We start from the raw sequence: 26,697 nt of genomic DNA, 5'->3' as shown, positions 1-26,697 counted from the left end.
TGATATAAAAAATATATTTTCGCGAAAAGTATCATCATATTTTGCTAAGGGTAAAATTTTTGAGTATCCAAACCTATCTCTTTAAAACCCCCTCCTTTTCATAACCTATCATACTTTCATCAATCACAGTCCATTTTCTGTATGCAGTTTTTGAACCCATTCAACGACGGGTACTTCTGCTAGTGTATATATATATATATATATATATATATATATATATAGCTTTTAAAATATAATTATCCACTGACACGTGTTTCATCGTCTATGACTCATCAGATATATAGTAATACATAGCCCAACATGGTGCAAAAATAAACAGTAATGTAATGATTACACATCAAAAACAAAATCTCCAAGTCCAGGCGAGTATAAAAAAGGCGTGGCTGTAATCTTCCTTATAAATGCTCCTTCACCAAAAAAACTGAAACAGATCTCTGTAAATATCGACACTTGGAATACAATCTTACTGAAAGTAGACTTTAAGCTCATTAACTAGTATAAAATGATGCGTCATTTAATGATAAATACAATATAGATTTATTTGAGTTGTTCTTACAAATTAGACTAAAGAAAATTTGAAAATTTTGGAAAAGAAAATCATGTCACAATCCGCTCTAGGAGGTTTAAAATCTTCGTATACAAGATGCTGTTATAATTCTCTCACAAAATTTACAGAAAATCTGTCTGACTACCGGATTGTTTCATAAATAATATTGATCGCCTCGCTGAAAATCACTAAGGGCCCTTTGGCGATATTTTAAGTCTACGCCCCTGATACCGGCAACACTTGTGTTGAAATCGATATTTTCTTAAGAGCTGCAAGATAAAATTGGATCTACCGCAGTAGTTTATATTTATATTTATATCAGTTGAGAATACGACCTCGACAAAGCCTGCTGAATCCACAGCTATTGAGTAGGGCCTCTGTCGGGCTGAGATACGGTTTTGGGTAATCCTAGGAGATTCATCCTGTCAGGTCATTGCCTCTCGTCTTTTGAATGAAGTAAGCATATTACTTATTGCCTGAGGCGTCAATATCGGAGAATGCCGACTGAGTTGCATAGGCAACTTTTAAAAGACCAGAGTGCTACGTATTTAGGAACTCTTGCTTGAGTCTTCCAACATTTTGACCTTATGTCCGACAGCAAATACACACGCATTGGTGTTTTAGCTAATATTACACGTCAATGTTTTTGTGCAGTCAATAAAGGAGAATTTCTTCTAAACTGGTGCAGATTTAATTTTTATTCAAATCCACATTGCTCGTTGCCTCAACTGGCCGATAGTGCGAGGTCTATTAGATTTAAAACTATTTTGAAGTCTGTCCAAGAAGGAGCAAATTAGTGGTAAATGTACTATCCCAGGTATGACAAAAATGCTTCATGTACGGGCGAACTGTGACTTTGTAAAAATAGTGGATGTTCTCTAACGCGATTAATTTTTAGCTCGATAGAAGAACCCCATATTCTTTGCAGCAGATTTTGCAATGTTCTGAATGTATTTTTTGCAATTCATATTACCTGCAAATAATAGTTCGAGGATTTTTAAAAGTAGAAAGCAATTTACCATAACTATCGTTTATTGAGGAGATGTTTTGTTGTTGTTAAAGGAAAAGAAGCGTAGTCTTAGTATTAAATGTTATCAACCATTTGCGGCCCAATTCTAAAATATGTATACATTTACAGCATTGTACATGTTTATAAATTTATTCATTTAAGCATCTCAGTTTCTATATAAAGTTCACGATTAGAATCCGTTGTTCATGTGATACGATAAGTCAACCCTGCCTCATTCCAGGTCTTACCTGTAAGTTATATCCCTTTCTTCTTGTGCACTCTGACGTCGAATCTCATCCGTCACTTGCTTCATCTCGAATTCATGCAGTGTTATGCCACACTTCTGTTTAGAAACGAAACGAATAAAGAGCGATCAAAACTTAAAACACTTGTACAAAATTATAATTCCCGCAATGTTTATCGAAGTCGTATTTTATGACACAATTAACGGTGTATATACAAAAATGTTTGCAGCATTGTTGTTGGCGGAATTTCGTTTTTATTATTGCGCTTTAGGAAAAGAAAATACAAAAACTATAAAGGAACACAATGAAGTATAAAAATAAATACAATATATTATCGACTGGCTGATTTACTTAATTTCAACCGGTTGTCATATCTATGAAATGTACATTCACTGCTACTATTAGGGACTTAATTAGCGGGGTATTATGAAGGGAGATGAGTAGAAAGATGTTTGTTAACATTACACTTGAACTTCTGCATATCATTGCAGTTGGGAAAGCAGAATCCCGGAAGGGAGTTCCAAAGACCCGCAGTTCTGGGGAAGAAACTATTGGAGTAAAAGGCTTTCTTGCACCTAGGGATCTCTACTGTAAAGGGATGAGACTTAGTAGCTTGTCGGGTTTGTCGGGGGTAGTTACGTCGGGGAGGTACAAGTGTTTGCAGTTCGTCAGAGCATTCACCATTAAAGTATTTGTAGAACAGGCAGAGGGATGCAACATCTCGTCGATGGGACAGAGGCTGAAGCCTAGATGACAGTTCAGGACCTATCAGGTTGGCGACTCTCTTTTGAACCCTGTCCAGGAGCGAGAGACAAGCAGCAGATGCACCAGCCCAGATGTGACAACAGTACTCCATACATAGGCGAATGGTTGCCTTATAGAGGTATAGGATACTGTCAGGCTTAAGTAGTTTTCTAGCACGGTAGAGGGAGCGAACCTTCCCTGCGGCAGCCTTGGCAATGCTCTCAATGTATCTATTCGAGTTCATATTCCCTGTAAACGTTAGGCCGAGGAGTTTAAAAGAAGTACTTCCAGGCAATGTGTTCTTGGCCATTGCTATTGGTGGTAGAGAAGGTTTCTTGTAGTTATTGAAGGAAACAAGCTTACTCTTAGCAGCATTGAATGTGACCAACCATTTTTGTCCCCATTCCACTACGGATGTGAGGTCATCCTCTAGAGTTTCTGCCATTTCCTTGGATATGTGTTCATTTGTTTTCCACTCATATCTGTTATAGAGAGTGGTGTCATCGGCAAATATACCCATCTCCGAAACAATTTTATCAGGGAGGTCATTTGTGAATATCAGGAATAATAGAGGTCCAAGGATAGACCCCTGAGGTACTCCCGCATTTATGTCATATTGTTTGGATGTACGACCATCGAGGACAACTTTGATTTTTCTATTACTTAAGAAGGATTTAATTACATTATGAATTCTTCCAGTGATTCCATATGATCTAATTTTCCTTAGAAGACCATCGTGCCATACCCTGTCAAAAGCCTTAGATATATCAAGGGCCACCGCTCTACCCTCCCCTGTTTTATCCAATGAACGGTGTATACGTTCAGAAACTACAGTTAAGATATCTGCTGTTGAACTGGCTTGCCTGGACTCAAATATTTTGGCGAAAAGCGGGAGGAGGCTAATGGGGCGATAATTTAGTGGGTTAGTTCTTTCACCAGAATTCTTGAAGACTGATACCACAGAGGCGGTTTTCCAGCAGTCGGGAAAACAAGATTCGTTAAGGCATTTATTGTAAAGTTTGGACAGAACTGGAGCAACCTCGGCAGAGCATTTTTTAATAGCACAGCCGGTATGAGATCTGATCCACATGCTTTTGAGGTGTCTAGGTTTTTTATAATAGCATGTACCTGAGAAGGGGTGATTTTCAAATCGTCTAGTGTGGCGTCTGTTCGCAGAGGAAAATCAGGGAGTGAGTGGTGTACCGAGTTCAGTGTGGAGTTTGAAGCAAACCGACTGGCAAGCAGATTAGCCTTGTCAGTTGCCGTGCAAGCAACCTCATGATTGTTTGATAGTGGGGGAATAGTTGACTGTCCATTATTTACTACGCTGTTGTAGATTAATCCTGGGTTCCTAATTTCTGTGCTTCGATGCGTTTTCTGGTGGTTTCAGAGTAACCTGTCTTAGCTGTCTCTATCACTCTCTTACAATTATTTCTAGCTTCTATAAAATTCTGTTTATTTGAGCTGGACTTATGTCGGTTGAATCTGCGGAACGCATGCTGCCTTTGACAAATGGCAGCTGCACAAGCAGAAGTAAACCATTGGGGAGAGTGGGGCTTGTTATATATATATATATATATATATATATATATATATATATATATATATATATATAATAAATTCCACAGCCAAACAACGCCGCAGCTCACAAGAGCCATGACAGTCAACGAACCAGAAGTCCAAGACTCGGCGCCGTTGTTTGGCTGTGGAATTCATTGTACGATCTCCCACATTCTGAAAATCATATATATATATATATATATATATATATATATATATATATATATATATATAAGTGCGGACTTTCTTTTTGTGGGCACTGTATATTTTCAAAACTTACTACCTAACTCTACTCTCGTATTGAGGACTGTTAAACTAAATACTCCAAATAAATACATACAATTTTATACAAATAAACAAAATAATATATATATATATATATATATATATATATATATATATATATATATAGTAAGTAAAGAGAATATATGCGGCATACAAAAATTCGGTGGACACTAGAATATTTCAATTAAAAGTCAAATATGAACAGGTAAAATTATAGAGAAATAAAAGGCGAATCAAATGAGGTATAGGTTGTTTAAACAGTTACATTAAATTTAGCTTAAATTTGCAGTTTTTGAAAAAATTACAAGTGCGGACTTTCTTTTTGTGGGCACTGTATATTCTCAAAACTTACTACCTAATTCTACTCTCGTATTGAGGACTGTTAAACTAAATACTCCAAATAAATACATACAATTTTATGCAAATAAACGAAATAATATATGTATATATATATATATATATATATATATATATATATATATATATATATACTATCAGGAACTTTGTCTCTGTGCGTGAGTTTGTGTATGTTGTGAGTTTGTTCCCTATGAGCTTGAAAACGGTTAGGCCGATTTTTTATATTTCACACGAAGGTATTTTTGTACCTGGTAGTGTTCTTAGATAGTCTTGCATCGGAATGTCTTCGAAGGAACAGGCGAATTTGACGAAATACCTTTCACATCTAACATCACAAGTTCATTTGAGAAGCTTTTGTACCATTAGTGCGTTCAAAATAGATGTTTCTGTTTAAAGCACATTTGCATCAGGATAATTAACTTTTTCATGTTAAACTTAAGTTCAAACCATTATTACCACGCAAGCAGTAATATCAGGCATATAAAATCAACAGTAAGTTCGTTGATATGAACAGGGCGCGTTCGAAATGAACCTTTCTGCTTAGATCACAATTCAAACATGTACATGACTTTTGCATTTTACACTTTAATTTAAGCTATTACATATAAAAATAAATTTATAGACTCAACAGTAGGTTCTACAGTGCAATATACACAACAAAAGATAGTGAACCATTATTGTAGAGAGGAATGTGAAGACTTTTTCGGTGCACCGTAGTGGGTTTCCAACTAAAGCAGGTAATCAAACGATTGAGTTGACATGAAAATATAAGAAGGTGAAACATTTGTTGATCATCATTTAATCCTGAACAACGTCGATTCTCATTGCTAATATATATATATATATATATATATATATATATATATATATATATATATATATATATATTATAAAAACTCAAATCCAGGTTTTTGGATAAATAACTTATCCGTCATCAAAAATCAAACAATTTTTAAGTCTCCAGAAAATCTTAATTCCATTAATATTACTTTTAATATTATTTTATGTATTTTATTACTAGCTGAAGTACCCGGCGTTGCCAAGTTGTATTTGATCCATCCCCCACGAGGTAGGAGCAGTAGATTTTATAAAGGTCCTGCCAGAAACCCTAATTCTGTATTCTAGTTAATGTTTTATCTTCTAGTCGTTTTTCTTTTAACATATCATGCAAGAATTGCAATTATTATTATACTAGCAGTTCAGCCCTGCTTTGCTGTTCATTACTTTATGTGCATATATATATATATGTATATATATATATATATATATATATATATATGTATGTATGTATTAAAAAGTTTGACGCCTGTCCAGGTAACCTACATCTTAAATTTCAAATGTTTAGGCCCAATATTGGTGGAGTAGTTTGTTAGAATCTGCAAAGGTCAGCACTTTCAACTTTGCCATCTTGGCGGCCAAATTTTCACCCCCAAAACTAATTAACAATCTTGCTGCATGTCCTCCCCCTTTTTCGATTGTTTAGCCTTAATTTAAACCTACGTTACTTCCGGTTTGACGGTGGTCGTAACAGCAAAGACGTCACGTTTTTCTCCGTTCTTTTCCTCCTTCATGGTACGGGTTCGAGCCTGCCTTCCTACAACCACCTATTTTACACCTTCAAATACCCGGGCAACGGCAGTATTATTAATAAAAAGAGCAGGTTTTTGTTCTACAAAATTTATTTTTGTATATTATCACTACAATTCTCAATGACAAGAATTTAATGACGCATCTCTGCTTTTAACACACGTCCATAACAGAGGGTGCTTCCTTAGAGTCTCACGCCGTCAGTATCTGCAATAGTGAGCTGAACCTTTCAGTTTATAAAGCATAAGTTCAGTCATTAGTAATGCAATTTACAATTCTCCCTGACCCATAAGGGCGGAATAAATACAGGAGATATTACTTTTGGAATTCCACTCGTATATTCGCTTTGGTGACGCTATTTAAATAAGTAAATATTTTCTACTTACTTTGAGACGTGCAATGAACTCCTCTCTTCCAAGTGTCCAGCTGTTTGGCTTATCAAAACAGCGTAATAATTCAAGAGGCCGAGAACCCGTTCTTTTTATATAATCAATTATATTATCCATTGGATTAGTCAGACTCACTGAAAATAAAAACAAATATATACTTAGATATGTGTATGCGTTTATATATCGGTATGAGCAGACTTTATCCATACATATTCTTTATTAATTTTGGGATTCCGCTGTAAGGCGTAAGTGTCATAATGTGGGCTATATTGAGTTGATTTAGTAATGCAAAACTGGATAAAAGAGGGTGGAGCATTCCATGAAAATTCGGATCGCTTAAATGTTTGAATAAAATCATGTAATTACAACCTCTCGACATAAAGCATCAATATATATAAGCAGGGAGACCTGATGTAACCCGGGAGTGAATGATTATTAACGAATGTTTTTTTGTAATCGAAATTGTTGAAATCGTCAGTTTTCAATCAAATCGATTGATTGGCTGCTCTAGTTAGAGACCCGTCACGGTGCACCGAGGGAAAGCTTCACATGCCTCCTTGCAGTGACTTAGCTCACAATACATTGTAGCTTACATTGCACTGCAGAGAACGTACTGTTGATTTTATAAAATTATGTTTTATATATATTATGGCTTAAATTAAAGTTTAAAATGGAAAGGTCAAGTATATGGTTCAATTATGCTCTAAACAGAAACATTCATTTCAAACGTGTCACTATCATATCAAAGAGCTTACTGTTGATTCTATATGCCTGACCTTACTGATTATGCGGTGATAATGGCTTAAATTTAAGTTTAAAATGAAAAAGTCAAGTATTATGGCTCAATTGTACTTTAAACAGAAATATTAATGTTTAACACACTCCTGCCATATCAAAGAACTTACTGTTGATTTTATATGTTGGGCTATTCTGCTTGTGTGATAATAAAACACCTCAAATGCACTTCTCATGTTAGGCTGTATAAGGTGTTAACTTTGGTCAAAATCGACTATTTCTTCTTTCCTCGGATTTCTTCGATTATCGATACTTAACGAAGAAGTTTCGATAAAAACACCTATCTAAGGACACTATCAGATACATAAAGTACCTTTATGTAAAATTTCATAAAAATCGGCTCAACCGTTTCGGAGTCTAAATGGAACTTTCTCTCTGGCATACACACAAAAAGTTTCGTTTATATAATAGCAAAGAGAGAGGGAGAGAGAGAAAGAGATAGAGGGGAGAAGTTCCATATGTGACATTTAATTTAACAGGATTATTGCATTATCTGTAAACAGCCATGTCATTCATTTATCTGTAAATCTTCATATACTACAATATTGGGTGCAACTTATTGTCTCGTTTTTAAGAAAATGAGTTTATACCCAAATATCTAATATCTACAAACCATTGTAAACCAAATAAATCACGTATTTTATAGACTGTGGGTTGTTTATGAATCTACCAAATGGTATCTATACAAAATAGAAACATTAATATTTAAAAAATTTTCAAGATCAAATACTTATACCAAAATAGATAGCCATTACTATCAGGTCAGATTGTCTAAAGATACTGACTTCTTGACTAAAACTGAATCAAATATTAATGTTATTCTTTTTTTTCCTTTCAAAACTCAACCATGTTCTACAAAATCAGAAACAAAAACAACAATTTTCCTCTACTAAACAACCAGCCCAACGACCATGAAAACATATTTGAAAATATAAAAGAACATGAAACATAAAATTATTTTGCAAAATGACTGGAATCGGTAACAAATAACTCAAAAAGTGTGGATATGTCGTACGAGAAAACAACGAAATCGAACCAAAATAAAGGGAGTCGGCATTACATAAGCTAAAAGTGTTGATATTTCGTAAAACAAATGAATATATTATTTTTTATTATTCTAATACAGAAGTAAAGAAGCATTAGTCTGACACTTAATTTACGTAAATATTCGTGATGTTACGTATATAGAATGGACTGAAAGAAGTAACTCTTACTCTAAATAATCATAGGCACATTCAAACATGGAATGAGAAAGTGAGAGAAATAGGTACATACCTTAAGTGATGGATGACGTGTTCAACTACTTATAAATTATGGTTCATTAAAACAATTATATATATATATATTTTTTAACCAGTAGAGTTTAGTTTCCTAGAAGTACATCCAATGAAACAACATGTGTCTACCAAAGAGTGCTCAATGAGTAAACAGAGCAGGTATGTGAAATTTATTTATACAAACATTAATGGCTACATATGTGCATACATGTTTCCGTAATCTCGACGATAATTCTTGGCCTGAAGACGTAATCCCCCAACGCGGGTGATTACAGAAACATGTATGCACATATGTAGCCATCAATGTTTGTATAAATAAATTTCATATATATATATATATATATATATATATATATATATATATATATATATATATATATATATATATATATATATATAGTTTTTCGGTGGAAAGGGATCCAAAAAAATTTAAATAATTGAATTTCAACAAGGGTAATTGATAGTGCTCAATCGTAAGAGAGCAAGTTATATATTTTTTATTTTTTTATGAAGCAAGATATGACTGTATTTACATTAATATATATATATATATATAAAAGTGAACGTGTCTGTCTGTCTGTGTGTCTGTGTGTCTGTTTGTCTGTGTACATTTCCCTACGCAATAACTCTGTCAATTTTTAGTCTATAGACTCAAAATTTGAAATACCGGGTACTGAGATTTGGGAAAATCGATGTGACGGGTGTCAGCCAGAAATTTGGCTGTTAAGGGGTCAAATTTCAACGATTTGACCTTTAAGAACTCTACCAAACTCCTCCGACAATTTTGGGTCTAGACACTTGAAATTTTAGATATAGGTTCCTTGAACCTGGATCTAACTTAATAAAGTGATTTGAGCCCGAAACTATAAATTTTAAGGGGTCATAATAGGGGTCAAAGTTTTTAAAAAATTGACCTCTGCGGTCTCTTCCAAATTACTCAGACAATTTCTGTTCTAAATATTTGAAATATTATATAAAGGGTATTCAGAGATAGGGCAAGCTTTTTCATCAGTTTGGGTCGAAAATTTTTTGTTACCAATATATAAATGTATGTATGTATGTCTGTTTGCATGTCTGCCTTAAACTTTCAATAGAGGCAACGGATTTTACCAAGATCAGTATCGTTTTTAAGTTCGACCTTTCATACGACAAATATCGAAAAATTGGCTAAAAACATTAATATCTTCCCCTTCAACTAGGCACTTTTCTACAGGGTGGAGGGTCACTTTTTTCGCCGATATTTTTTAAAGTTATCCTCTCCTTTAGATTGTCTAGCCTTACTTTTAAAAAATGTCGCTTCCGGTTTGGCGGTGATCATAACAGCATAAACTTTAGGTTTTACCCCGTTCTTTTCGTCCTTTGCGGTACGGGTTCGAGCCTGCCTTCCTACTACCACTTTTTTTTTTTTTTGCCCAACATACACATCCAAACACCCGGGCTGAAATGCTAGTATATATATATATATATATATATATATATATATATATATATATATATATATATATATAAGTGAACGTGTCTGTGTGTGTGTCTCCCGGTCTGTTTGTGTGTCTGTGTACATTTTCCTTCGCAATAACTCTGTTAATTTTCGAAATTTGATATACATGGTACTGAGATTTGGGAAAATCTATGTTATTGGTTTTCGGCCAGAAATTTGGCTGTTAAGGGGTCACAGTTCAACGATTTGACCTTTGAGATCTCTACCAAACTCCTCCGACAATTTTGGGTCTAAACACTTGAAATTTTAGATATAGGTTCATTGGACATGGATCTAACTTAATAACTTAATTTGGGCTCAAAATATTAAATTTTAAGGGGTCATATTAGGGGTCAAAGTTTAAAAAATTTACCTTTTTTTTTTCTTTTTTTTTTTTTTTTTGCTCAGCATACACCTCCAAACACCCGGCCAACGCCGAGCTGAAATGTTAATATCTTTATAAGGTTAGGTATGTTTATATTTTTATATATTTTTATGTGCAGGATACACTCTTATACTAATTAACTGAACATTATGAATTTTGTGACATAACGGCTAGGGTTAAAGGGGTCAAATATGAGGCCTGTTTAAGTTGGTTTAATGAAAAGGGTAAAAAGGAAACGGAAGTCGCTCAGGATTATTCAGATTTGTGAAATCTTAACACTGAGGATTTGACCTCAATAAAAAAAAACATTTCCCTCATTTAAGTTTTATCGCAGTATCAATTAGAGAATATTAGGGGACCCACATAGGTACAAGCTTTCGTTGTAACATTTAGATATAGCAAATTTACATTGACTTTGGTGAATACTCATTCGACACCAAATGAGTGATTGACTGAATTTCTATTTCTGTTTAAACCTTAAATCTTGCACGTTTACATGAATCAGAATAATATTATTTGCTCCAAATTTAATTATATATTTAAGGATTTGTTTTATCTATCTATACATCTGTAAAAGTGAGAATGTGTTTGTAAAGATACTTCTCAACCTATATACTCAACGAATTTTTTATCAACAGACTTGAAATTTGGTGCATATGGTATTCAGACACGTGGAAAACTTTTTCATTGGTATTCATTTGAAGAAAAGGTTACTAAGGGGTTAATATTGAAAAATTGGTACTTAGGATCATCATCTACATTGGAAAATTAGCAACAAGAAAATTACGTAATTTTGGAATTGTAGAAACATTAAGCAACTGCCGAAGAAAGATCGACAGATTTTATCGTTTTATCGTGGAATATAATTTTAAATAGGAAGTAAGCGCTACAACTCAAATATTGTTTAAGTGGCTTTCTATTCGATACTTTAAATTCGACCGAATTTCTCTCAAGTTTCGAACAGTCACGAAGTAATTGATATCTTTCGAACTATTAACAAAATTTTATAAACGCTGACGTATTTATGAATAATCCGAAATGAATTATGGTGAATTAAATCTGGTAATTGGATTTTAATTTATTACTTTTTTTATTAATATAAAAATTGTAAAAGATAATACAGTGTATTAAGAACGCGCACTTAACTTAGAAAAATCGACTTACTTGCTTTCAAACAAAAGTAAATATTTAAAAATATGTATATTTCTGTGAGAGGTATTTGAATTCTATTTAAAACTATATACTCTTCAAGAATAGTCTTAAAATCTATCTTCAATTGACATTTATTCCATTTAAATTTTCATACCTTCTAAAAATTAATTCTCTTGTGTCTAATTTTCCTAAATTCAATTAAATTTAATAAAATATAAAAAGTGATTTTTAATGTTTTTGATTTATTTGGGATTTTATCTGTTTTTGCTTTGTTTTAATTAGATGATGGGTTTTTGTCCGGTGTGCTTTTGTCCGGTTCCCTAACTAGCATTGGCAAAGTTTGCAAGGAATTATCAAAAAGTAGTTTTATAAAAGCAAACTTTTGATAATTTCAAAGCCTTAGCCTAAGATTAATTGGACAGCAATAAAATTAATGAATTCAAACTTTTCCTATGCAACAACGTATTGGTTCATTTCTTCTTTGATTTCGGTTTATATGTCTGTATCTGTTCAGATGAATTGGGTATTAACATGATTAGCAGATTCAAAGCTTTTCAAACCTTTACGTGACAACCTTTACGTGGCTCATTTCTTCTTTGATCTCAGCTTACTAAAACAAAATTTCCGAATAAGACAAGACAGACTTAGATGGCAATATAAAGCAATAAAAATTCAGACTACTAGTAGAAATTATTTTTGATTCCGTTCGGCAATTTAGTTTTCAAGTTTCCCATACGCTAAAAGTACGCACAAAAACATGGAAATTTGCCGATATAAAAATGTAAATGTATTTTTAAAACCTATTTTAAAAACATTTAAAACGTGTTTCATGAATTGAAATTTAATCATGGACATTTTTTTGTTTCATGCTTAAACTTTTATTTTAATGTTAGGCGAAAGTTCGAATTGTTTCTTTTGTGAAATTTAAATACATTCTTTTTACGAGGTAGAATAGTTACTTATCTTGCCTTTGGTAGCATTTATTCGTTTAGTATTTATTCTTCTCTTTTTTACTTTATTAGATAGTTTGGAAAATTATCTACTAGGCGAGAAACAATAAACAAAAACTACATGTACAATTTAGAGTGGGGTCATTTACACATGTAAATTTAATGTTAAATAAACCTTTATAATTTAACTATTCTAGCATTTTAGGGCAGTTAAGCAAAAAGTGATTTTTTTAAATATGTTTATTGATTTTCTATAAAAGTTTTTTTTCTGGAAATTGAATTTTTTAACAAACCTCGCACCCGTTAATTAAAATTATTTTCAAAATTGAAAACTTCAGTGGTCACAATACAAATTGTACTAGATTTGAAGAAAATATAATAAAAAATGTTTTACCATTCGATTTTTTATTCTATACGAACCTCAAATTTTGTGAGGGGTGAATGTGTAAGTTTGTCGTTAAAAAAAGAATATAAATTATTATTATTATTATTATTATTATTATTATTATTATTATTATTATCATTATTATTATTATTATTATTATTATCATCATTATTATTATTATTATTTTTTTTTTATTATTATTTATTTATCTATTTATTTATTTATTTATTTATTTATTTATTTTTTTTTTTTGCTTAAAAGAATTTTAAGCCATCCATTCCTTGGGCAATTTTTACTTAAAGCGTACGCCAGATGGAGGCCGCGAATGGATGTAAAAAATCGAATGGAACACAAATATTAGCGATTTGATAGTACAGCCTAGCAAGAAAATCGACTTCTGATAACTAATAATAAGTGTGTTTTAATTTTTTACACCTCTGAACTAGACTGTAGTTTCACTAACATTGTAAAAAACAAAAGATAACGTAAAAATTTAATTTCATTGCCTTTTCTCATCATAATTGCCAAAACAAAACAATAAAAAGAAAAACTAATAAATGTTTTTCTTGTTTTTTTTCTAAAATTGGTGAAACAATAAATAAAAAAAGAAACTAATGTTATCAAAGGCACGCCAAGTTACATTTTTTTACCTAGATAATGTTTTTGTGTTTGGATTTATTCATATTTTTTCACACTACTTTTATTCTTAAGTAAAAAAAAAAAGACATTAAAATTGTTTAGTTTGCTATTCTGGAAGATTAGATTATTTTTTAATTATTTAATTTCAATGTTTTTATTTTATTTTCATTTCATTGTTTTGTTTTTATAATTATGTACAGAAAAAAAACATGAAATTCAACTTTATGAAATTGGTATGTGAAACTACAGTTCTGTTTGTGAACCTACAGTTTTATTTGAAGAAAAAAACGAAAACAATTGCGAGTTTTTCATTTCATTGTTTTCAATTTTTACAGTATCTTTTATTTATTATAATGTTATGTGTTGGAACAAAAACCTTTCTTACTTATTTCATTTCATTGTTAACATATTCATAACAAGTACAGAGTAGTTAAAAATTAAAACACGCTTATTATTAGCTGCTGTTATCAGTAGACGAGTTGTTTTCAGTAGACGAGTTTTTTTTTTTTTTTTTTTTTTTTTTTTTTGCTCTCCTGTACAGTCGACTCACTAATTTCGTTTCGCTAAAATTTGCATTCTATTCCGTCTTAACATCCGTTCGCGGCCGCCAACCAGCGTACGACTTTAGTCAATATCGCACATTCCTTATATTTTTCTATATTCTGTTAAATAATTAAATACTTTGAAAGTATTTAATTATTACTTTAATTATTTTTGGTATTTGTTTTACAATACACATAGATTCAAAACGTGGTAAAAAAAATAAAATATACAAGAAATAAATGTTACCATTGATTGTAAAACTTACTTTTCAACCTATCTGAATAATTTATTGGTGTTTTAATCTAGTTTTAAACGCTCTTTATTTCATTTCAAATATTAACTTTTACGAGTCGTAAGAATTCAAGATCACGAAAAATACCCCCTCTCTTCTTTTTCGTGACGAACGAGCGAGGAGCCTCGTTTTCAGATTTGTTTTCGCGCACATTTTTTGAGATTGAATCGCGCAAAAATAGAAAATAAAATACCAACAGAATGGAAAAGTGGTCAAAAACAAATATATATTTAAAATAGAAAATAAAATGAAAGACTCGTTCTCGGTAAGTTTTTTTTTTTTGGGGGGGGGGTAGTGACGGCCTTTCTTTCTCTCTATCTCTATCTCTCTTTCTCTCTCTTTCTCTCTCTTTCTCTCTCCCTCTCTCTCTCTCTCTCTCTCTCTCTTCATGCATATATTATTTTAGGAATAGGTATCCCAGAAAACTGATATGGGAGGGAGGATATCTCGCCTTTTGTTGTACTAATACGGGCCAAAACAAGAAGGGGCTTATACAGAGAAATACCGTGCTATTTTTTTAATAGTCATTGCCAGGGCCGCTGCAAGGAAGGTGGGCTCTCTCTACCGTGCTAGAAAACTTTTAACACCCGAAAGTATCCTGTACCTCTATAAGGCCACTATTCGCCCATGTATGGAGTATTGCTGTCATATTTGGGCCGGTGCATCGGCTACTAGTCTCTCGCTCCTTGACAGGGTTCAAAAGAGAGTCGCAAATCTGATAGGCCCTAAACTGGCATCAAAACTCCAGCCTCTGTTCCATCGTCGAAACGTTGCATCCCTCTGCCTGTTCTACAAGTATTATAATGGTGAATGCTCTGAAGAACTGCAAGCACTTGTGCCCCCACGACGTGAACACCCTCGACAGACCCGACAAGCTGCAAAATCCCACCCCCACACTGTAGAGATCCCTAGATGTAAAAGATCCTTCTACTCCAGTAGTTTCTTCCCCAGAACTGCTAGACTTTGGAATTCCATTCCGGGTCACTGCTTCCCCAACTGTACTGACATGCATAAGTTCAAGTGCAACGTGAACCAATATCTCGCTGCCCTAATCCCACATAGTACCCCAGTAGATGTTTCCCCTGATAGTAGCCCCCTACACCAAAGTGGCAATGTGCCTTGTTTGGGGTGAAAATGTAATAAAAAAAAAATATATATATATATATATATTTTCAGAATATTTGCGTGAATTTTCGAAGGAAGTACCGTAATAAAGAGAATACAGGAGAGCGGTGCGGCATTCCGTAAAATACGAATAAGAACAGAGACAAAAAGGAATAAAGGCGCGCTGTTGAAATTCATCAAAAAGACTTCGACGGCCGAAATGGCGGCAAAGGTGATAATCGTACTGAGACCGAAAATAAAGTTGATATTGCGAACGTTGATACTCTTACTTCTGAAAGTCGACATTGATAGCATTGATCCATGATAAACTGTCAATAATTATGATGTGCGTTGAGTAGAAGAATTGGAGAGGCAATCACTAGTTGGCCCGAAAAAATACACTGCAACCGATTTGACAGATGTTGGTCTATGACCATGAAATTTGCGCTACGTTTATCCGGCATGGATTGACTGCTGTGCAACACCTCGATCATGAATTCAATGAAGTAATGCGACCAGGAACGAAAACAAAAGGCGACGTTGGAAAGCTAAGGAAAATTGTTCTATCGGGTTTTGCGTAACGATGAGAAAAGTTGGCGAACATGGGTGGTGTATTCTCCTTCCAGAGAAGCATTATGTTGCTTCAACTGCAGACTGTTTTCAACTGGACTGTCAAGTTTTCTGCTGATGTCGATTTTATGAATTGGTGGAAATTAAATCTAAAGGTATTTAAACACGAATCTAGAACATCTCATGTTCAGGCTTTCATCAACTGGAAAGAACTAGAGATCCGACTTGCTGAAGGAAAGGTAAAGAGTCTTATTTAGAAGGAAACAAAGACGTGGCGGGAAATGCTAGCTAGATTGCTGGACATCATCAGGTTTCTCGCCAGGCAGAACCTGTCACTACAAGGTCACTGGGAAGATATCTACGATGATGAAAAAAAAAGGGAAAATTTATCGGCCAAATATGATCTTATGCTCCGTGAAAATTTGGTGAAAGTTAACCTGGGAAAACAATCGCTATCACTAATCTGTCATCAGCAATTCAAAATGAATTTGCGTGCATTTTGTCAAAGCAAGTGAGAAAAAAAGGAAAGCGAGTAGTTTTTGCATAATTTTTTATAGCACTTCTCACAAGGACCAGATAAGTTAGGTGTTGCGCTAGGTAAAAATTGACGAAAATGAAATGAAGTTGGAGGAGTTGTTACTCCGCTTCATCGAGACAAAGGGCGCGGAAGAAAATTTCTGGGCTGATGTTGAGAGAACCGGAAAACGATTGGATTCAGATTGGTGACTTTTACAATGCCACTGTTATGGCAGTCCACCGATCGGGTGTGCAGAAACGCTTCTCCGAAATCAAATCAAAAGATCTATTTGTGCCATGAACAAACCATTTAATAATTCTGGCTTGTGTATATACAGCTTCTATAGCGGTTCACTCTATTACATTCTTTGGCACACTGGATCTCGTTATTTCCTGCATCTACACATCGCTGGGACCACGTATCAAGCGGGCTGTGGAAACTGGATGCGGTAGTCGAGCAGATGCCGTAAATTTTGTGATAAAAAATTATTGAAAGTCGTCATTGCCCTGCAACAGCTCACGGAAGAAGGAGAAAATGCAACCACAAGATTAGATGTATCTTTAATTCTCAACTCGGTATTGTCGTTTCCGCTTTTTTCTCTGAGCCTTTGGAAAACTATTCTCTCAGAAATCAATGATATCCAGAAGTATCTTCAAACAAAAGGGTTAGATCTGCAACAAAATTCTGTCCGGCTGACGGCGTTGAAAGATTGCCTTCGTCTGAATAGAGAAAAGATGGTGAACACTGCAATAGACGAGTCAAGAAAACTCTTCTCTGAAATAGGGATAAGCATGGAGCGTCGTGTCCGCAAAAGGAAACGAATGGATGGTGAAGGATTGACTGACGCAGCGCTGGGATTTCGATATTGAGTTGAGACTGGAAATGCCGTCTGTCATAGACAGGTTGACAGAAGAAATCTCTTGCAGATTTCAACAAGTTCACGATCTTGCTTGTTTGTAAATTTTCACCGACTTGATGCCTTGCGACAGTTCTCTCATAAAAATATGTATTCATAGCCTTATTCGCAATTTATAAATAAATTTATTTAAACTTTTTAAAAACTATTTTCATAGGGTTGAAACCATTTTCAGGTTTTTAAATGTTCCAATTAAATTTATATTAATTTTTTTTCTAAAATGTGTGACTCTGTATTCCTTTAATTTCGCACTTAAGCCGAACGATCACAAACACGAATTTTAAACAGCATCTATACAAACCATTTTTTCTCTTCTGGAGGTTCGATCATTTAATAGCAACATTATGGGGAAAAAAGAAAAAAAATTACATCAGACTATCGTCTCCTTGATAAAGCCATGTTTTCGGCGAAAATCTTAACTTTAACAACATAAAAGTAAATAAAAATGATTTTTCAGGTTTTCAAACGTTCCCATTTTAATTTATAAAAAATGCTTTCTATCCATTTTTTAAATTGACTCTCTATTAAAGTGATCCTCCATTTTTTAAATTTCGCGCTTCAACTTCAATGATTATGCACACGGATTTCAAATAGCATTGATACAAAACGTTTTATCTCTTCGAGAGGCTTGACCTCTTAATAACAAAATTATGAAAAAAAAGAAAAGAAAACTTCATCACCCTATCCTCTCCTTGATAAATCCATTTACAAAGTAAATATAAAAGATTTTATTACTTCAAAACATTTTCAAGTTTTCAAATTTTCTCATTTAAATCCATTATTATATTTGTTTGTAGAGCCAACTAATTTAATTTAACAATGTTTTATAATTTGAATTACACGTATTTATTTTGAAAATTATTTAGGTTCATTTATTTACGTATCCAGTCTTTATTTACTTGTTTGCGTAGCCAATTAATTTAATTTAGCAAATTTTTTTCAATAATTTAAATAATACGTATTTGTTTTGAAAAGTCTTTAGTTGTCTTTGACGACAACTGTATATGTATAGGCGTATTGTAATAAGATGAAAGTTTAGGACTAATAGCAGCAGTCTAAAATTAGACATTTGGTTGTAGTTCTACGAAAATAAATATTTTAAGAGCTCTTTGGAATTTTGAAGGTTAACAGGTTATCAGATGCCAGTAGGGGAGGGCGGCGGAAAATCTTACGACCGTCTCGGATGACAAAAACAGGTTTACGCCACTGACGTACATTTAAAGAAAAAAGCAATTTTAAAATTATATCTTTACAGAATGTGCCAGGGGAGTGATGAGTCTTTGTTATTGAAATATTTGTGGGTTTACTGAGGACAAATACGGAAATAGTTCAGTGGTTATAAGCGCAGACCTATCGGTTAGGCGTTTAGAGTTTTGCTCACTTTCTTTGTTACGGTCTTCCTAAACAAGTGTGGGAAATGTATGATCTGCTTAAAAATTCACGCGGCTCACTGATGGAAATTTTGCGGTCCACCTCGTAATTTATCCGCCCCCCCTCAAAGTATGTGTTTTTCATTTGAGGTTTCGATGATCTTTCAGTATAGTGACAGCTGAGAAATCGAGGACAAACAAAAATCAATTCCACCAAACGAGTGAAGATTTCATTTTCGAACGATTTTTAAAGTGCTAAAATTAAATTTTTTGTCGTTAAATTTAGTAATCGAAAGACAGAAAAATAACATCGGAAACAGAGCGACAAGCATGCACACACATGTACACACAAACACACACACACACACATACATATATATGTGTATAGTAAGTTATAAAAATATATATGGAAATAAATTCACATACAGGCTTTCATAGCAATAGAGGATAATCAGGTAAAAATTTTAGTCTGACGATTCGCTACGGGGGCATGTAATTAGGATGTGCTTCTGGTGTACATGAATACAGAAGTTGCTATCGTTGAGTCCTCCAACACTGTCAATATCTACAACAAAGATATGAATTTTTCAAGATATGAATGCAGATTCAGTCATCATAAGAATGAAATTTGCCTCCCCTTCTGATTTGTTTCGGCGGAATAAAAAATCGGGGCATTACTTTTGGAATGCGACTCGCACGCACACACACACACACACACACATATACATATATATATATATATATATATATATATATATATATATGTGTGTGTGTGTGTGTGTGTGTGTGTGTGTGTGTGTGTGTGTATGTACATATATATATATGTGTGTGTATTTACACATACATATATATGTGTGTGTGTGTTTTATTTTTTATTACCGTATCTTTCTTTTAAGTTACATTATTGTTTCAGCTACTCGGCCGTTTTTTTTTTGGGCCGTCTGTAGCTTCCTCAGACTTTTACAGGTTACGGGTTCTGTAAAAGTCTGAGGAAGCTACAAACGGCCAAAAAAACGGCCGGGTACACATATTTGCTCAACAACAGTATTGAGCACTTTCTTCAGTTTTTATTAATTACCATTTCTAATATATATATATATATATATATATATATATATATATATATATATATATAGATGTTGTTATGTTTTGGTTTTAGCGATATGTTTTGAATGAATTCAATTATTTACGAAAGTGCATTTTTACCTAAATGCGAGTTGGGAACAATTCTCCCTTTTAACCAATTTGGTACCCCCACATGGGGAGCGGTATATATATATATATATTATTTTTGAAATGTAATAATCCACTATATATATATGTATTTATAAATGTAATTATCCACTATATATATATATATATATATATATATATATATATATATATATATATATATATATATATATATATATATCAGGTTGACACACCGGTTTTCGCCAGATCACAGAAGTTAAAAAGCGATGAGTCTGACCAGTACCAGATGGGTGAGAATTTGGAAGGCTAGGTGCGTATGTACTGCGCCGAGTCGTTGAAAATTCCTGGTTAGTATCTGGCGACGCTTGAATTAACTGAGAGAGGTGCACTCCCAGGCTTCATTACATGTATATAAGAGAACTTAAACTGATGTAAAAACCTGCGGTCTTCTCTATGATCTGTCTTGTATCAGTCATCTGCACCGACAAAGATTAGCAGTAATACTAGCAAGAGTGGTTGGTCCTACACAATGCCTTCACCACTATAAACAAACCATCTGTGTGGATTTCCGAACTACTTAGTTGTTGGGTGGGGGGGGGGGGGCGCGTATGTCAAAATCGACGGAAGGGTCGATTATATATATGTGTGTGTGTGTGTGTGTGTGTGTGTGTGTGTGTGTGTGTGTGTGTGTGTGTGTGTGTGTGTGTATGTATGTATGTATTTATGTATGTGTGCGTGCTCCTTTCAGAAAGTTTGCTTTAGGTATTGATTTTTAAGAAAAGAAAAATTCTATGTGGGCACATTATTGATTTTATACAGAATCCGGAGTGTTTTATGCTTGCAATTGATCTCTTTACACAAGAAAAAATCGAAGTCGCTTTTGATTAATATTTGGTTTTAACCCAATCCTTCTAGGTCGATGAAACATGGCTCCAAGAAACTGTGGGCATCGGTATATAATGGCCGTATGAAAAGTGAAATGCTTATCATCGATTGCCTAAATATCAATATACATATATGTATCTCTCTCAGATCAATGTATTCTATTTATTATCGTGTACTCTTCAAATCGGATCAGAGGCATTTCCACCAGGACAATGCACCAGTTCACAACTCTCTTCTCGTAACAGACTATTGGATCAAGATGGGTATAAAGACTGTCCCTATACTTCAGACCTTGCTCCCCGTGATTTTTGGTTATTTCCTAAGCTGAAGGGAAACCTTAAAGGCTTTCATTATAAGATAATTGAAGAGATACTAGAGGTTGTGACGAGAGTCGTTGAAACACTCATGCTAGAGGACTTCCATGAGGCCTCCCAGAAGTTGCTGGAACGGTACAACTAATGCATTGCAGCCGGAGGGGATTATTTCGAAATGGACTATGGTTCCATGTGTGTACTATTAATAAAAGTGCCCATACGGAAAAGTCCGGAAACCTATTGAAGGCACCTAATAGGAGCCTTTTTCTTAAACTCTTGAACGCTTATAAAAATACTATTTCAAAATTAAGCCTAACATATCGACCCTGTTTAAATCTTGAGTATAACAGACAAATGTACATACCCCATACAAACAGACGAATAAATGTAATGCTACATCTTAGAATGCTATTTCTAGCTGAGCGTGACAAACGAAAGGAGATACTATTTCTAATTCAAGAGAAATAGACAGAAAAACTGGCATACCGATCGACAAAATGGATTAGAGATGTCTAAAAAATCTGATCTATGAAACTTGTGGAATGAATGTCCGAACGACCTCCGAAATTGTGCCGAGTAACAATGGGTTCGTGAGTTGACAGTATTCAGGAGTTTGAAGATCCAATCTTCCTTACAGACGATACTAAGAATATAATAAAAATTATTGGAATTATTAGAATCCTTTAACAATAGTATGTTTTGTTGTTTTATGTCAATTTCACCCCAAACAAGGCACATTGCCACTTTGATGTATGGAGGCTACTGTCAGGGACATACGTTGCAGGGATACTATGTAGGGTGTTGAGCAGTAAGATGTCTGTTCACATCACACTTTAACTTCTGTGTGTCAGTACAGTTGGGAAGCAGGAAGCCGAAAAAAAAATTATAAAGCGAAGTAGTTCTGGGGAAGAAACTGTTAGAGTAGAAGGTTGAATCACAACTAATGAAGATGAGGATAATAGTCCGCAAATAAATAAATAAATAAGTGCAAATATTTAAATAAATAAATAAATAAGTGCAAATATTTAAATAAATAAATAAATAAGTGCAAATATTTAAATAAATAAATAAATTACTCATCTCAAAGGGTTCCAACTAAACAATATATAATACCATTCGATACAAACCCGACGACGGGGAACAAGATAACGAAAAAACCAAGAATATAAGAAGATAAGACAAAAATATCCAACCTTGATCACCTTTCGGGGCCCGTGACGCAGTGGAGAGAGGCGTTGAATCTCTACGGTTCCAGGTGAGCATTGCCTGGAAATACCCGTTGTAGTTCCACTCAGAGTAAGCCAGTTGACCAAAACGTGGTAAGACAACAAAAACTATGGAAGGCAGTAATTACTGAGGATACTATTAAGAGACTCAGCATTCCAATCGTGTCGCAGTTAACCCTAACCTGTCGAAGCCAGAGAAATATTTGGCCGAAACGTGATGACACAACAACTATGAAGATGGGGATCAGCAATTTATCAGACGTAGATTATCCAGTAAACCAGCAGCCGTTGAGCCATATCTAGTGAATCTCACCTTTGCAAGGTGAAATAAATTGTAATATCAAATTGTTAGAATGTTGATTTGAGTCGGTTCTTGTTGTTTATATGCTCTGTGTAACAGTGGTCTCTCTTACTTAAGATTTTATACGGACAGCTGAATTTTCTCTTTATGTAATTTTCGAAATTTCTGTATCTACTCGGCGAGCAAGTGTTTGGGTTTCCGATCTAAATGTTCTTCTATAGGCTATTTCCAGTGCTTTCGATCTCATTGATCGTGCTTGGAAGTTAGTTTGTTCTATTTTTACTTACGCAGATTGATGGTAACATTTAATGCTTGTAAGACTAAGCTATTTTCCTTTAACAATTATAAGATGCTTTTCCAACCACCGATATCCATGAGAAATAAAACCTTACCTGGGGATTCTTCCTTCACACTCATCGGCCTAACATTCACGGGCAATATGAACTGGAAATATAACAGAGGACAGTACGAAGGCTGCTGCAAAGAAGGTGGCTTTTCTCTATTGTGCTAGACGACTACACACCTGAGAGCATCCTATACCTCTACAAGGCCACCATTCCCCCATGCATGAAATATGTTCGTTACATATGAGCTGGGGCATTTACACTTAGTCTCTTTCTCTAGAATAGGGTTTAAAAAAGTTTTCAATCTAGTAGATCTCACTTTGTCAACTAAACTCAAACCCCTGTCCTATCATCGCAATGTTATATTGCTGTGACTGTTTTACAAATATCTCAATAGAATGTGCTCTGATGAACTCGTTTAACTCGTACTTCCTCGATGTACATATCCCCGACAAACGTACCTAGCAACTAAATCTAAATTATTCACTGTTGAGGTCCCTAAATGCCAGAAAGCTTCATATTCTAACAGTTTCTTCCCTCAAACAGCTAAACGTTGGAATTCCCTTCCTGCTACCCGTTTTTCTGACTGTATTGATATGTAGAAATTTAAATGTAACGTAAACCAACATCTTTTTAATCTTTCCAAGATACGGTCCCAAATAGTAGCCCCTTAAGTGACGATGTGCTTTGTTAGGGATGAACGTGAGTAAAAAACAAAAATAAATGGTTATCGTTTTAAATATATATATATATATATATATATATATATATATATATATATATATTTCATTATTTTTCTCGGTAGATTTGTCAGAAAACAATTTGTATTTGAATTGTATTTGTTTTGTTTATTTTTTATTACATTTTCACACCAAACAATGCACAGTGTCACTTCGAAGTAGGGGGCTTCTATCAGGGACATAAGTTGCAGGGATATTATGAAGGGAGATGAGTAGCAAGATGTTTGTTCACATTACACTTGAACTTCTGCATGTCAGTACAGTTGGGAAAGCAGAATCCGAGAAGGAGTTTCAAAGTCTAGCGGTTCTGGGAAAGAAACTATTGGAATAAAAGGCTTTCTTACATCTCGGGATCGCGACTCTGTAGGAGTGGGATTTAGCTGCTTGTCTGGTTAGTCAGAGATATTTGCGTCTGGGAGGTACAAGTGCATGTGGGTCGTTAGAGCATTCACCATTAAAATACTTGTAGAACAGGCAGATGGATGCAGCATTTCGTCGATGGGACAGAATTTGAAGCTTAGATAACAGTTCAGGACCTGGCGACGCTCTTTTGAACCCTGTTCAGAAGTGAGAGGCTAGTAGCAGATATGCCAGCCCAAATATGACAACAGTACTCCATATATGGGCAAATAGTGGCCTTATAGAGGCACAGGATCTTTTCAGGCGTATGTAGCTTTCTAGCACGGTAGAGAGAGAGAGCCCACCTTCTTCGCAGCAGCCTTGGCAATGCTCTCAATGTATCTGTTCCAGTTCATGTTCCTTGTGGACGTAAGACCGAGGAGTTTAAAAGAAGTACTTTCAGATAGTGTATTTTGGGCCATGGCTATTGGTGGTAGAGAAAGTTTCTTGTAATTATTGAAGGAAACAAATTTAGTCTTGGCAGCGTTGAATGTGATCATCCATTTTTGTCCTCATTCCACTACAGATTGGAGAGGTCTTCCACCAGTGCTTCTGCCATTTCCTTAGATATGTGTTCATTTGTTTTCCCCTCGTGCCTGTTATAGAGGATGGTGTCATCAGCAAATATACCCATCTCAGAGACAATTTTATCATTATCAGGTCATTTATGAATACTAGGAATAATAAAGGTCCAAGGATAGACCCCTGAGGTACATCCGCATTTATATCATATTGTTTAGATGTACGAACGTCGAGACAACCTGGATTCCACTCCTGATTAAGAAGGATTTTATTGTGTTATGTATTCTTTCAATGTATTATCACAATTTTTATTTACGCACTTGTGTATTTAACGTTTTTATTAATTTGATTATGTTTTTATTTCTTTTTTTATGTATGGTTGCATATTGTTGAAGTTTCCTTTTCTACACGAATCCCCCTATACTATCCACATTACACATTTCCATTAATTTATCAGATTTAAGTCTATCTTAAAGGTTCACATTACACATCCATCATATTATTCTCATGTAATTGGAACAGAGTGTAGACGCGCGTATAGCAGCAGCAGCTACAATAAAAGCCAACATATGCAAATGACCAATCGTGTGCGAGGTGACGTCACAGCCAGGAAGAAGGAAAGAAAAATGATTATAAAAGAAGGAAATGTGACCCGAGAGGACAGAGATAGACGAGGGAGCCCGAGAACGACAGGAAAAGACGCGTCCTAAACATAACCGGAAAAAGACAGAGTACCACGTGTTCGACAAAGCAGAGTCTTGTTGCGCATGTTGGAGTACAAGAAGACTTTTGAATAAGAGACAGGGCGTTATTCTGGAAAGTACTTGTAAATAAATGTATGTTGTTTCACTGGAAAAAAAGAGTGAGTCGAATTCTGCCCTTGTCTTTGTTTCCTTGCAAGGTGTTAACATATTATATCTCTCAATGAAGCTCTTATTGGTTAAGTTTCAGTTCCACACTGCTTTACAGACACATCTCTCGGTTGAAAGTGGCAACTCTCTGTTGGTTAGCAATGACAGAATAAATATTTTATTTTGCATTTTGTCATTTTTATCTTAAGTTTTTTTTTTGGGGGGGGGGGTAATAATTGTCTTCTTAATCATTTATTTTATGTATTATATTATATTTTTCTTACCTTTCCTTCTTCCAAGGTAGTCATGGGAGCTAACGACATTTCCATATAAACAAGTGAAATTTCTTTGTTTCTTTAATGCCTCTGCCAGATACTGAAACTCAAAGACCACGGGTATATCCTACAATGATAAAGGAAAAGAAAAATATGCCTTAATATTAAAGTTATAAAAATATCATGTAAACTCGCATATAGGCTGAAATTTAATGATCGGCCCGAGAAGTACACAAGAAAAGTTTGCATGGGCTGGAAATGATTGCATGTTGTTATTTTTATATACTATTAATAAGGAATCATTTCCATTAAAAATCCATTTAGTATTATGCATGTACAACTGAGAAAAGCACGCTTCGTTTTTAGATAAACAGGCCATCAGGTAAAAAATGGTCACAACTTTGTTTTGCTTCAGCTTCGGCTTATTCATATAATGTTGGCACATTTCAAGCGTGTTTTTCTTTATTTAACACGCATAATATTAACTGTATTTTAAAGAATATTTTTCCTCATATAGTAATATATATATAATAAAAACAATATAAAACCAT

At 34.3% G+C, this 26,697-nt stretch overlaps 1 protein-coding gene across 2 annotated transcripts in view; it reads right to left on the bottom strand.

Annotated features, from left to right (window-relative positions):
* LOC145286423 (uncharacterized) overlaps positions 1-26,697 on the bottom strand; it is a 117,535-nt gene that overhangs the window by 9,293 nt on the left and 81,545 nt on the right. For both annotated transcript variants that reach the window (XM_080135342.1, XM_080135343.1), the window contains 3 exons: positions 26,156-26,273; positions 6,721-6,857; positions 1,805-1,899 (listed from right to left, as the gene is read on the bottom strand). In XM_080135342.1, the coding sequence (XP_079991468.1) occupies positions 1,805-1,899; positions 6,721-6,857; positions 26,156-26,273 (350 nt within the window). The remainder of the gene's footprint in view (positions 1-1,804; positions 1,900-6,720; positions 6,858-26,155; positions 26,274-26,697) is intronic.

This window comes from Euprymna scolopes, chromosome 10 (genome assembly GCF_053919585.1).
Source record: "Euprymna scolopes isolate OS-2025 chromosome 10, ASM5391958v1, whole genome shotgun sequence".
Taxonomy (NCBI): Eukaryota; Metazoa; Mollusca; class Cephalopoda; order Sepiida; family Sepiolidae; genus Euprymna; species Euprymna scolopes.
The sequence above is the reverse complement of the archived record's forward strand: the minus strand, read 5'-3'. Positions and strand labels throughout refer to the sequence as shown.